A 14,663-nucleotide genomic window follows, 5' to 3' on the forward strand; every position below is an offset into this window, starting at 1 on the left:
GAGAAAGAAAGATATCATATAAACAACCTAACTTTAACCACCTCAAGGAATTAGAAAAAGAAGAAAACCAAGCCCAAAATTAGCAAAAGAAATAACAAAGATCAGAGCAGAAATAGGGACCAGAAAAACAAGAGAAAAGATCAATGAAACTAAGCTATTTTTTAAACAACAAACTACATTGACAAGCCATTAGCTGAACTAGGAAAAAAGCAGAAAAATAAATTAAATAAAATCAGAAATGAAAGAGGATAAATTACAATTGACACCACAAAAATATAAAGCATCATAAGAGGCTATTATGAGGGCGCCTGGGTGGCTCAGTTGTTAAGCGTCTGCCTTCGGCTCAGGTCATGATCCCGGGGTCCTGGGATCAAGCCCCGCATCGGGCTCCCTGCTCCGCGGGAAGCCTGCTTCTCCCTCTCCCACTCCCCCTGCTTGTGTTCCCTCTCGGGCTGTGTCTCTCTCTGTCAAATAAATAAATAAATTCTTTAAAAAAAAAAAAAAAAGAGGCTATTATGAACAATTACACATCAACAAACTGGATGATCTAGAAGAAACAGATAAATTCCCAGAAACATACCAAGACTGAATCATGGGAATGCCTGGCTGGCGCAGTCAGTACAGCATGCGACTCTTGGTCTTGGGGTTGTGAGTTCAAGCCCTACATTGGGTGTAGAGCTTAATTTAAAAAAAAAAAATTATAAAAAGAAGAAAAGACTGAATCATGAAGAAACAGAAAATCTGAGCAGACTAATAAAAGGAGATTGAAGCAGTAATCAAAAACTTCCCAACAAAGAAAAGTTCAAGACCAGATGGTTTCAGGGAAACCATCACTGAATTTACCAAACATTTAAGGAAGAATTAATGCCAATCTTTCTCACATTCATCCAAAAATTGAGAGGGAACACTTCTAACTCATTTTATGAGGCCAGCATTACCATAATACCAAAGCCAGATAAGAATAACACACGGAAAACTACAGGCCTATATCCCTGATAAATACAGATGCAAAAATTCTCAACAAAAATACTAGCAAAACAAAGTCAATAGCACATTAAAAGTATCAGACACCACAATCAAGTGAGATTCATATATGAGATGCAAGAATGGTTCGACACACAGAGAACAATAAACAAGATACACTGCATTAGTAGATTAAAACCATATGATCATCTCAATAAATGCAGAAAAAGTATTTGACAAGATTCAACATTGTTTCATGATTAAAACTCTCAACAAAATGAGTATAGAAGGAACATACATCAACATATTAAATGCCACCTATGACAAGCCCATAGCTAACATCATACTCAATGGTGAAAGGTTGAAAGCTTTTCCTCTAAGATCAGGAACAAGACAAGAAGGGCCACTCTCACCACTCCTCTTCAACACAACTCCTATACTGGAAGTCCTGGCCAGAGTAATTAGGCAAGAAAAACAAAGAAACTGCATCCAAATCAGAAAGGAAGAAATAAAACTGTTAAAACTGTTTCTGTTTGCAGATGATCTTATGCATGGAAAATCCTAAAGACCACCAAAAAATTGTTAGAATAAACAAATTCAGTAAAGATGCAAGATACAAAATCAACATACAAAATCAGTTGGGATCCTGGGGCTCCTGTCTAGCTCAGTTAGTAAGCATGTGACTCTTGATCTCAGGGTTGTGAGTTCAAGCCCCATGTTGGGTGTGAAGCCTACTTTAAAAAATAAATTAAAAAAAAACATGCTTATTAAAAAAAAATCAGTTGGGATTCTATATACTAACAATAAAATATCTGGAAAAGAAATAAAGAAAACAATCCCATTTACAATAGCATCAAAAACTACAATATACTTAGGAATAAATTTAACCAAGGGCAAAAGATCTGTACACTGAAAATTATGACACTGATGAAAGATTAAAAATGACACAAATAGGGGTTTCTGGATGACTTGGTCGGTTGAGCATCTGCCTTCAGCTCAGGTCATGATCCCAGGGTCCTGGGATCCCTGGGATCAAGTCCCGCATCAGGCTACCTGCTCAGCAGGGAGTCTGCTTCTCCCTCTGTCCCTCCCCCCTGCTCATGATCTCTCTCTCTCTCTCTCACGCTCTTTCTCTCTCTCAAGTAAATAAATAAAACCTTTAAAAAAAAATGACACAAATAAATGGAAAGATATCCCATGCTCATGGATGAGAAGAATTAATATTGTTAAAATGTCCACACTGCTCGAGCTATCTATAGATTCAATGCAATCCCTACCAAAATTCCAATGACATTTCTCACAGAAATAGAAAAAAACAATCCTAGAATTTGTATGGATTACATTTGTAAGGATTACAAAAGACCCCCAAATAGCCAAAGCAATCTTGAGCAAAACAAAGCTGGAGGCATCATACCTCCTGATTTCAAACTTTATTACAAAGCTATAGCAATCAAAACAGTATGGTAGGCATAAAAACAGACACATACAGCAATAGAACAGAATGAGAGTTCAGTGGTCAATATTTGACAGGGAGCTAAGAATACTCAAGAGGGGAAAGGATAGTCTCTTCATTAAATAGTGCTGAGAAAACCAGATAGTCACATGCAAAAGAATGAAATACATCACTCACAAAAATAAACTTAAAATGAGTTAAAGACTTTCATTTAAGACCTGAAAATGTAAAACTCCTACAAGAAAACATAGGAGAAACAGATCCTTGACACTGATCTTGACAAATTTTGGACATGACACCAAAAACGTTAAGTAGCAAAAGCAAAAATAAATGACTGTGACTACATCAAACTAAAAACCTTCTTTACAGTAAAATAAGCAACCTATGGAATGGAAAAAAAAACATTTACAAACCATATATCTAATAAGAGGTTAATATCCACAATATATGAAGAACTCATACAATTCAATAGCAAATAATAATATTTAAAAATGGGCAGAGGATCTGGACATTTTTCCATCCATACAAATGGCCAACAGGTACATGAAAAGATGCTCAACATTAGTCATCAAGGAAATGCAAATCAAAACCACAATGAGGTATCATCTCACACAATAACAACATGGTTATTATCAAAAAGACAAGAGATAACAAGTGCTGGCAAGGACAAGGAGAAAAGGGAACCCCTGTGCATTGTTAAAGGGAATGTAAATTGGTGCAGCCACTATGAAAAAAAATATGAAGATGCCTCAAAAAACTACCAGAACTACCATATGATTTATGGTGGTTTATTTAGTTATAGCCCACTTCTGGCTACAGATACAGAGGAAATGAAATCACTATCTGAGATGTCTGTACTCCTGTGTTCACTGTGGCATTATTCATAATGGCAAGACATAGAAAAAACATCAGTGTCCATTAATGAATGAATTGATAAAGAAAATGAATGAATGGGGGAAAAAAAGAATAGAAAAAAAAGTTACACATATATAATGAAATATTATTCAGCCATCACAAAGAAAGAAATCCTGCCATTTGCAACACGGATAGACCATAAAGGCATAATGCTAAGTGAAATCCATCAGAAAAACAAATACTGTATGATCTCACTTATATGTGGAATCTTAAAAAGCTGAACTTACAGAGAGTAGAATAATGGTTGCCAGAGGTTGAAAGGGTGGGAGAAATGGGTGGAAAAGTGCAAGTTTCCAGTTATAAGATGGGGATATAATGTACAGTATGGTGACTATACTTAACAATACTGGTTTATATACTTGAAAGTTGCTAAGAGAGTAAATCTGAAATGTTCTCAACCCCCCCCCAACACACACACACAAAAGGTAATTATGTGAGGTGATGCAGGTGTTAACTAACCTTATTGTGGTAATCATTTTGCAATATATATGTGTATCAAATCATCATGCTGTACACATTAAACTTACACAATGTTATATTAATTTAAATCTGGAAAAAGAATTTAACATTAAAAAAAAGAAAAACAAAGATGATCAAAGGAGAGGAAAATGTATTATCCTTAAGGTCTCATCAGGTCCTCTTCAAGTTAAGTCCAGAATTCAATGAACAAAAGAAAGTGGATTTCTTATACCTCCTTCTGCATTCCTCTGAGTGAATTCAGCCCCCTGTAGTGGCTACAATATGAAGTATGATTTCAAGACAGTTCCATTTAAAAACGGAGGGGGCAAGACAGAAAATACCTTCCTTATGATTTCAAGCCATCTTCTTTAAACTCTTTACATATTTTAGTAAAAAAATAAAGCTTTCTTTAGACTCCAATTCTTAAGTCTTATTTGACACATGAGAAAAATCAAAACCTATCTTTGATCTTCTGATACCTGTTAAATTTTTCATAACAAAATTGGAGGGAGGGAATCCTTCCAAGCTCTTTCCATAACAGATACATGTCTATCCTGTGTTGAATAGCATCATATAAGAGATAAAACAAGAATTATCTACTTTGGGGATGCCAGGGTGGCTCGGTCTAAGTGTCTGCCTTTGGTTGGAGGTTGTGATCCCGGGGTCCTGGGATGGAGTCTCACTTGGGGCTCCCTGCTGGGTGGGGGCAGGAACCTGCTTCTCCCTCTAACTGCCTCTCCTCCTGCATGTGCACTCTCTCTCTCTAATAAATAAACTCTTAAAAAAAAAAAAAGCTTAAGGGGCGCCTGGGTGGCTCAGCCGTTAAGCGTGTACTGGGATCGAGCCCCGCATGGGGCTCCCTGTTCCACCGCCGGAAGCCTGCTTCTCCGTCCCCACTCCCCCTGCTTCTGTTCCTGAAATAGCTCTTGCTATTTCTCTCTGTCAAATAAATAAAATCTTTAAAAAAAAAAAAAAGTTTAAGAATATCTACTTTGAATCAGGCACTAAACAATTAGCAAGCATGCTTTAACACATCACATAATGGGGGCTGGCTTAAATTTTCTTTATCTTAAAGTTCTGTTATCTTAAGTAGTAGCTATCATTACTAGCCAAATCAAAAACATGAAAATGAATGAGGAAAATCCAAAGCAATGTTCCCAAAACTAGGAAGAGTACATATAATGAAACTGATGGGTAGAACCCAGAAAAGAATTATCAAAAGCTCCCTGATTACAGTGGAAGGAGACCAAAATTCAGAGCAAAAGTCTCTTGGTTATTCTTCAGAGAGGTCAGATGTGACCTCAGGTGCTATGGGGAAGGTAAAAGTTGTTCAGACAGGGCAAACGGGCGCCTCGACGGCTTAGTCAGTTAAGTGCCTGCCTACAGCTCAGGTCATGATCCAGGGGTCCTGTGATCAAGTCCCACTTCGGGCTCCTTGCTAGGCGGGGAGCCTGCTTCGCCCTCTGCCTCTGCCCACCCCCCCCCCCCACCCCCGTTCATGCTCGCTCTCTCAAATAAAATTTAAAAAAAGGACAGGGCAAACAATAAGCAAATAAGTCAAGTTGCTTAAGTATTGTTTTTGTTTACACAAACAGCAACTTAAAATTAGAAATACAAACCTGTATGGAATTAAATAATTTGCCTCCTTCTGCAAATACGTTTAAGTTTTTGCCTCCCGCATTACCCACTTTAGTCCTCCTTTTTCTCTTTCCTAGCTAAATACCAAAACATATTTCGAATTAGTTTTTACCCTTACTTCAACCCTTAGCTAAGCTTTCATTTGAAAATCAACCTGAATTATCTGACTCGAGGCACAAACTGAATTCTTCTAGCCCTAGTTAAATGGTAGTAATATAAACAGGGAGAAAAATATAAATACAGGTTATCTGCCAAGTGTCCATAGTAAATATTAAGGGTTAACTCCCCGATAATTAAGAATGATGAGATAAATTACCAAATCTACTTCAACGACGTGCCCTAATGCTAAAGATTTCAAGCTGAGAAACCCTGGAATATTCTGGCTTGAAACAAAGGTGAACATTTTCTGTGGTGGAAATATGAGTTATTACTTTTTTCTAGTCTTCAAACCGGGTGGGGGGGGGGGGAGGCTGTGAACTGGGAAAGAACTAAAGCGAAAAGCCGCTGCAGGTAACGGTGCGGGCCCAATACCAGGAGATCAACCTTTATCAGTCTCCACTGTCCCTTCAGCTTCGAAGACCAGGGAAACTCGTAGCGAGTCACCCAAGCTGGGCCCCACCTTGCTCCGGCCTTTCCCCTCCTCAAGATGGCAGCAGGCGCGAAAATCCGGGACGGCGCGCGCGGCACTCTGGGAGCGGAAAAGGGGGACCGCGGCGGCGGCCGAGCCGGAAGAGGAGGAGCCGGGCCTGGAGGATCCGCGAGAGTCGCTGCTACTGCCGGTGTTTGCGGGTCGCAAGGAGCGGGGCCTGGCGGGCGGGGTGTGTCGCGATGCCGGAGCTGGCGGTGCAGAAGGTGGTAGTTCACCCCCTGGTGCTGCTCAGTGTGGTGGATCATTTCAACCGGTGAGCGGGTGCGCGGGGCGGCCTATCGTGATCGCCGCTGCTGAGTCACTGGCACGCTGGGACGGCGCGGCGGCCGCCGGGGCGCTGAAGGGCCGGGGGGTGGCACTGGCTCCCCGAGGGGCCCGGACCAGCCTCGGATCACCAAGCCTAAATCACCCCGCCTCGTCCCGCGCCCGCAGCCGGCACTCCGCGCCTTGGACTGCACGTTCCTTTTACCCAAGTCCGTACGCTGCCAGAGTATGGGGGGGAAGCTTCATTTAGCTCTGATCCCCCAGGCCTCGTGCCCATCTGTCACCTCGTCAGCCCCTTTGCACCAACAAGACTCGGTGCCTCGTAGGAAAGCCCTACAGATTTGCGCTTCTGTGCCTCTGAAAGCTGTCACCAAAATTTTGGTCTCAGCGCCTTGAAGGGCTCCCTTGAAGAGCTGTGGTTTCTAAGCAGGCATCTGCTTTGACGGTAACTTAAAGTGTAGATTAGGTGTCAAGCTTTTCTTTTAAAAATGAGAGTGTTAGTTGCTTTGGGCATTAATGAATAAGCTGAAACATCCACAGAGTTTCTTCCGCCTTCCCTTCCCTTGTTTTGGAGCTGTTCATCCCGCTGGACCTGTTACACGTGTTCATAACTTTTACAAGATAATTACTTGAATTGGCAAGTGTAAAGACCCACTTGGGAGCATCTGCTATAAAGTCAGTTTCGGAGTGCCTGTTCTCTTGCAACTTGCGTTGTACAGCTGCTCATTCAATCATAGCTAATAAAACGGTGAAGACTCCATGAGGTTTAGGGTCCCCAGTTACACTGCTTTGTAGAGCCTTCAGCCTAACAGGATATGCATGCATTCCCACTGTACAGTAAGTAGTCACTGTCTTTCTCCCTTGGATACAGAGGTGCTAAGGGGACAAGCACCATTCAGCTCTATCTGGAGGACATAGTGCAGACAGACAGTGCTAGGTGCTGTGTCATAAGAGATGTAGGGTTTAAAAAAAAAAAAAATGGATTTTTGTAGACCAAAAGAAAAGCACATGAGTGTGGAACTTTCCTTTGAAGTGTGGAAATTCAGTGCCTAAGATTACCCCCCAAAATCAGAACCACCGGGGATACAGAAAACTTTGACCCAAATCCCAAATTTAGTAAGCATTTATAAATTTGCCAGCCCAAATGCTTAGAAAAATAGTACAGTGAAACCAGTGACTGTTAAGGAACTGTAGTTTGTTTTACAGTGGCCTCTGTCTTTCTTTTGAAAGTGGAGTTGTATTATGTCTGTGTCTCATTTGCTAGTGGTCAAAGGAGAATTCTACATGAAGGTCAGTGAAATGAGATTGTATCCGTGAGAGGTTTGACAAGTAGGTAGACATCCTGAAGTAAACTCTGACTCATCAGCCATCCTGTCAGTGTGATTAGTCACCAGCACACTTCTGACTTGTGCCTGATTAAGCCATTCACAGAGATCACAGATGGCACACACGTACCTCAGCGTCAGAACCCATTTTCTGAGCCCCTAGAAGGTACAAAGAATTAGAACTTAGAGTGGGGCATGTCCACATGGAATAGATATTCCAGAGAACAACTGGCAAGCCAGCCCATAAAAGTGGTTCTACTTTAGCGTCTTTATCTCTGAAAATATTTAAGGATAGGGAAGATGAGGAAAGTTTAAAGGAGAAAACTGCAAAAGAAAAAGTTAAAGGTGGCAGCACAACTTAAATGAAATGTACTTTTCAAACACCAACCAAATAACTTTTTCAAACTCTTCATATCTGGGGGGGGGGGGTTCATTTTCTCCATTTTCAGGTTCTAGAAACTTTGCAATTTTTCCAAGCGTGTATTTCTTGCAGTTAACAGTGTAAAGACTGCCAATGTACAAAGTTGGTGAACTATCCATTATATTTGCTAAAATTTAATATTAAGAACTAACCTGACACTATTATATTTGTTTAGCAGGATTAGTTCCCAGGTAAGCTAAATTGTATCTGTACCATTGATATTTCCTATTGAGTATCTATCTAATTGTTGGGTCCATGACTCTGTGTGCCTGTCAGACTGACCTTCTGCTTTCTCCTTCAGAATAGGCAAGGTTGGAAACCAGAAGCGCGTTGTTGGTGTGCTTTTGGGGTCATGGCAAAAAAAAGTACTCGACGTATCCAACAGTTTTGCAGGTACAAATCTTACGTTCTGAGCCTGGGTTAAAATGTCATATATCTTTAAAATAATAAAAAAAAAACTTTTGTGGTTTCCATCTTTACCACAACCCAGAAATTCTTGTCAGAATTGCTAAAGTATAGGAGGAAGGCTTAAGGTTACTCACTAAACTGAATAGTAAATATTTTAAATTTGCAGGCCATATGGTCTCCATTACAACTGCTCAGCCCTGTATTGTAGCAGGAAAGCAACTATAGACAGTATGTTGACAAAGGGCTAGCTGTATGCTAGCAAAACTTTATAAAAATAGGCAGTTCTGATGTCTTTTGTAAATCCCTGCACTAGACTGTTAACCATGGTTATGGGTTGGCAGGGGGAGATGGAGACCATTACCTTTTACTCAATGTCATGAACCTTTACAAGAATGTATCCTTGTATTTTACGATTAAAGTAACAACAAAGAACAAAATAATTGCTCTAGAATGAACTCTAGACTAGAGGTCATGAACTCCAGTATCTGAAAGGACCAAGCAGTAATGTTATTCATCAAAGGGAACTATTAGGAAGTGATGGGGCTTTTAGCAAACTGACAAGCATGTGTCCATTTTAAAGGGGGAAACCTCTGGCCGTAGCCAGTTGTTGCCAGGCCTTCCAATTTCAAGAGAAGCTGGAAGTCTGGATTTTTATATGAAATCTCCCAGTTTTTAATGAGAGCAACTCAAAAATAATTTTAATACCATGCTGGACAAACCAAACACTTAGGTGGATCCAATGTGGCCTAGGGGTCTCCTAGGCTAGTTCTGTCCAGCACCCTAAACTAAATCTTACTTTTTTATTCTCTCTCTCTTTAGTCCCTTTTGATGAAGATGACAAAGATGATTCTGTCTGGTTTTTAGACCATGATTATTTGGAAAACATGTATGGAATGTTTAAGAAGGTCAATGGTATGTCTTGATGTTTTGGTTTGTTTTTTAAGAAGGCATTGTGGCATTGATTTATATGTGTGTGTATTTGTGTGTGTGTGCACCCAGGAACATGCCCCTGATCTCTTTTTGTTTCTTAGTATTCCCTTTTCTTTGTTTAATGTCAAGGGCTCTTTCACTTAGCTATACTTAAGTAAGACTAATGGTAGTAGAGGAATGAGGCAGAATAAATGAGAAACTAGAGTAGCAATTTAAGGCCAGCTAGACCCACCTAGGTTTTGGATCTAGCCTTCTGTAGCAGAAAAGTGAAGAACTGTTAAACAAAATCCACTTGCCCCGAGAGCTTAAATACCATCAGGGTAAATATATCTCTCTGTCACATGTATCATTTTCATTTTATTTCATTATAGCAACCACATATGCTTTGGAAATGTTTATTCCCACAACATTCACAGCTCCAATCTCTGTGACCTAGACTTGCATTTGTTTATATGTTGCCTTGGACTTGTTTTCTAGTGTCATGTGTGACTGGTCTCAACTAGTCTGAGACACAGATATCTCTGCATTTCCCTCACTGCTTATTTTCTAAGAATTCTGTTTTTCAGTTTTAGATTTCACAAGTATATCAAGATTTAAAATAGATGTCTGGAACTTTTTAAAAAGTAGAGAACATAAGGGCTAGAGTTCTTACCACCCTTTTTGAGGGAATTCTATAGATCTTCATGTAACAGTTCACTAATGTTTTCCTTCCCAGCCAGAGAAAGAATAGTTGGGTGGTACCACACAGGCCCTAAACTACACAAGAATGACATCGCCATTAACGAACTCATGAAAAGATACTGCCCTAACTCAGTAAGTGCTCTCTATCTTTAAAACTCTTGAATGATATTCCTTGCCAGCTAACATATAAGCATCCAAGGAAGGATTCGGGTAGCAAATCATTTCATTGCTTTTTCTCTAAACTGCTTGTGTTAATTTGTTTTGTACAGTATACAATAACCCAGGATATTTACTAAGTAACAGTAAATATGTGCTAAGTGCTTAATCCTCTCAGTAGCTAAATGGGGTGGTTCTCCTCCTTACAACAAGAAAACTGAGGTTCAGAATTGTTAGTAAGGTCTCATACATGTGGGGACCAGGATCAAACCACTGGCTGTCTTGATTCTGGCTTCCTCATGCTTGATAACCACACTATACTACCTCTCAGCTTGTTGATGGATGGGAGTAAAGAGCAGAGCACATGGTGGGATCATATGAAATGTAGACTCATTTTTGCTGAAAATTCCAAGTCTTTTCTGGTTGAATGAATGAAATAGCTTCAGTAATCATCATCAGTAGAATGGCTATGATTGTTCCTTATGTGCTTGGTATGAGGTGGTTTGCTAAGGTGTGTTTTTCTGCCAGGTACTGGTCATCATTGATGTGAAGCCAAAGGACCTGGGACTGCCCACAGAAGCATATATTTCAGTGGAAGAGGTCCATGATGTAAGTCCTCATGCTGTGAGCCAAGGAGATTAGATTCGCTGTTTATTGGACAATCTGGATTTTGTGTTGTTTTTAAGTCAACAAATCTTTTATCTGTTAACAAAGCATAGGTTGTTGATTTTTGTCAACAGTTTCATACTGTTTCTTTCCCCCTTGAGTTTTTGAATCCCCAAATTTTAAAAAAAAGGGCCACAGAAATCTAAAATCCTCTTTTACACATGAAATTGAGGCTCAAAATTATCTTATGATTGCCCAGAGATGTTCACAACACAGTAAACGCAGAGCCTGGTGAGCTTAGTCTTAATCTAATGCAGTTTCCACCATTCGGCTCCTCTGTGCCAGCATTCCTTTCTCCTTGAAGATTTTCATTCCCTGTAGACGAGACACAGGTTTTCAAATAGAGTGAGTCAGAGCTGCCTGGAGCCAGATGGCAAGACCCATCTGTGTGATTTGACACCTGAATACTCAGCTCCACAGCATCCAATACCTGCCGTGTGCTTTGGGTATAGACACAAAGAGGTTCCAGAATATAGCTTTTCTCTAGTTCCAGGAAAACTAAACTGATTCTAGGGTAGCATTTGATGTGAAAATATATGTTTTGTTGTGAGCATAAAATTTTGCACTTGAGCTCAATCTTGAATTTCCAGAATCAAAAGTCTGAGGATAAAGTCTGCCTTTGGATTTAGATATGTAGACTTTATCCTTATATTCAGTTTTTAAATCAGGGAAAAGATTTTAGGTTAACTCCCTGCAAGTGTCTCTTGCACTGAGCTCTGTCCTCTTGTTTTTCTTTCCGCCTTGCCACCAGGGAACTTAGATTAAAATTTATTTCCTTGTTGCAGTAAGTCTTTCATCCTTAGTCTGATACAGTTGTTTGTTTTTGTTTTTTAAGATTTTATTTATTCATTTGAGACATAGAGATAGAGCATGAGCAGGGGGAGTGGCAGAGGGAGGGGGAAAAGCAGGCTCCCCACTGAGCCAGGAGCCTGATGTGGGGCTTGATCCCAGGACCCCGGGATCATGACCTGAGCCAAAGGCAGACGCTTAACCATCTGAGCCACCCAGGCAGCCCCTGATACAGCTTTTTAAGTTAATTTTACCCTGCCTTTTTCAAAAAGGAATCAGAGGTTCTTACACACACACACACACACACACACAAACACACACAAATAAAGCAAGATTTTTAAATAGGGGACAGAAGAGAGATAAAGGCCACAATATTAAATGAAGCCGAGGAAAAATGAGCACCTGAAAAGGCATTCCATGCAGTCCTGACCATTCCAGCAGACAAAGTCAAGAGGAAAATGGCATTTGCAGGATTCACACTGTCCTGGAAAAAGTAATTCCTGCAAACATTTATACCGCTTAATATAAGTTAAGTGACTTTCCCAAGGTCCCTCAGCTCCCTTGTGCATGGCAGAGCCAGACTTGGAACCCAGGCAGTCTGGCTCCAGAGTCTGCCCTCACTGCTATGCTGTCCTGCCTTGCGGACATTTTACAGCCGTTACAGACCATGTACAGCCTCTTCTGGCGTGAGATCTGAGGAAAATTGCTCCTGAATCCTGTCAGGAAGCCACTAGGTGATACAGTGAACCATATACCTGAACGGACCCTTTGACTAATTCAGGCCACCAGAAAGCCGGTTATGCTGACTGCATTGTTTTGGTGCTCTGGCATCATTTGATCTGAAGGACAGTAGGTGGTTAAAAGTTAGATTATCTGACATCAACTTGTCTCCAGTACACGTATTCTGTATAGTGCCTGTTCTAGGAAGAACTATATGCTTTAAAAATCATCCTAATTGAGACTTTCTCAAGTGTCCATCCCCACAGTGGGCTTAAGGGATTATCAAGATTTTCCTCCGAGACGGGGAGCAGGGCCACTGCAGCGTCAGTCTAGAAGGCTGAGCTTTCAAAACAAACCTCGCCCATTTCTGCCGACACTTGGGAAGCCTAGTGATGCACCCATGAGGTGATATGACTGAAAGCAGAGGAATCAAGGTGTGAAAGGAGTATGTGCCGGGGTGTTTTTAAGTAAATAACTATAGTTCAGCCTCCTCTCCCAGGATGGAACTCCAACCTCAAAAACATTTGAGCACGTGACCAGTGAAATTGGAGCCGAGGAAGCCGAGGAAGTTGGAGTCGAGCACTTGTTACGGTGAGCGTCAGGACGGCATCGGAATCATAAGTGGCCCAAGAGGCTCTATTAGGAGTGGGGAGATCTGGGTTCCAGGCTTGGATCAGTGTCTCGAGTTATAGTTGATCACTGTGGATAATACATCTTGTCAGCAGTGTTGACTGGGACAGGAACACATGTGGGAAGGAAATGTCGGTGTGCTTTCTTCCTGTGTATGTTGTTTTCAGTGAAGGTAGCCAGCTGTCTGCAGAGAAGCTACGTTAGGATGGGTTTTTATTTTAAAATACTATAACCCTGACTTTATTCGAAAGGGTCATAGTTTTTCTCAAATAAGATTCCCTGCAATTCAAAAAGTTAGTCCTGACTGATGGAAGCATCTCACAACATCATATAGATGGGGGTGGAGAAAATGCCATCCTTTTCAGGACCAGGGAGTCGAAATAGATAGCTTTTTTTTTTTTTTTTTAAGTGAAGATGGTTTCATTTTAGTTCTTTTTGAAAAATGTCCTGTGATAAGAAAGATAAAATATATGCCTCCAAATCAAAACTGAGGCAGTTTACGAAGTAACATTTTTCTTTTGAAAACTTGCCCTTCCCCACAAAGCTGGGTGTTTGCCTAGATTGTAAGACCCTGTGTGATAATATTAGTATACTGATGCTTCTTCCTGCCCTTTCTTCTTGTGGCTTATTACAGAGACATCAAAGACACTACAGTGGGCACTCTTTCCCAGCGGATCACAAACCAGGTCCATGGTTTAAAGGGACTGAACTCCAAGCTTCTGGATATCAGGAGCTACCTGGAGAAGGTGGCCACGGGCAAGCTGCCCATCAACCACCAGATCATCTACCAGCTACAGGACGTCTTCAACCTGCTGCCAGATGTCAGCCTCCAGGAGTTTGTCAAGGCCTTTTACCTGAAGACCAACGACCAGATGGTAGTGGTGTATTTGGCCTCGCTGATCCGTTCCGTGGTCGCCCTGCACAACCTCATCAACAACAAGATCGCCAACCGGGATGCAGAGAAGAAAGAAGGGCAGGAAAAAGAAGAGAGCAAAAAGGATAGAAAAGATGACAAAGAGAAAGAGAAAGATAAGGAAAAGAGTGATGGAAAGAAAGAAGAGAAAAAGGAGAAAAAATAAAACATGTAGCTTTTTAATTTGTAAATTAAAATCTTATAAACTAACTCAGTGTGCCACTAGAGGGTTCTTTTTACTTTAAGTGCTTGTTAAAAAGCTGTACTGCTGAGAGCTCTCTGGCCCGGGTCCCCCTCGCTGTGGCGGGGAAGAAAGTGCAAAGAGGCACTGAGCTCACAGCTGAACGGCAGCTTAGGCTGCCATGCGTGGGGGATACGATAGCTCAGCCTTCAGATCACGTGAGAAAAGTGAAGAGAGGTAAACAGAACCTTACTGGTATTCTTCACTGTTTTACCTATCAAACTGGAAGCTGAATTTCCCCCATCTCAGAAGACTCTTGGGGTTGGTTTTTGGCAGTTTGCAGAATTGCAAAATGGAATGCATGAATTCCGTAAGCCTTAGAACACCCTGAGTTCTGACCCCTCTGAACTCTGTACCCGGAGCTCTGGCATTATCAGGGCTTGGGATCCAGCTCCATATATTGTTTACCTTCGAAGACACAATTAAATGACTTGGTTTGTAA

General features: G+C 41.0%; 2 protein-coding genes across 2 annotated transcripts in view; one reads left to right on the plus strand and one right to left on the minus strand.

Moving 5' to 3' along the window:
- Positions 1–6,099, minus strand: part of ZFHX3 (zinc finger homeobox 3) — a 1,392,145-nt gene extending 1,386,046 nt beyond the window's left edge. Inside the window, exon 1 of the mRNA XM_064580652.1 lies at positions 6,048–6,099. The gene's annotated coding sequence lies outside the window, so the exon portion shown is untranslated. The remainder of the gene's footprint in view (positions 1–6,047) is intronic.
- A 49-nt stretch (positions 6,100–6,148) lies between these two features.
- Positions 6,149–14,663, plus strand: PSMD7 (proteasome 26S subunit, non-ATPase 7). The gene is made up of 7 exons (XM_045870061.3): positions 6,149–6,330; positions 8,389–8,480; positions 9,315–9,407; positions 10,141–10,238; positions 10,791–10,871; positions 12,937–13,028; positions 13,702–14,663. Exons 1-7 carry the CDS (start codon positions 6,257–6,259, stop codon positions 14,144–14,146), a joined length of 975 nt encoding a protein of 324 aa, XP_045726017.1. The 5' UTR covers positions 6,149–6,256; the 3' UTR covers positions 14,147–14,663.

Source organism: Mirounga angustirostris, unplaced genomic scaffold, assembly GCF_029215605.1.
Source record: "Mirounga angustirostris isolate CCGP_5_RB_7025 unplaced genomic scaffold, mMirAng1.0.hap1 SCAF_16, whole genome shotgun sequence".
NCBI classification, from domain to species: Eukaryota; Metazoa; Chordata; class Mammalia; order Carnivora; family Phocidae; genus Mirounga; species Mirounga angustirostris.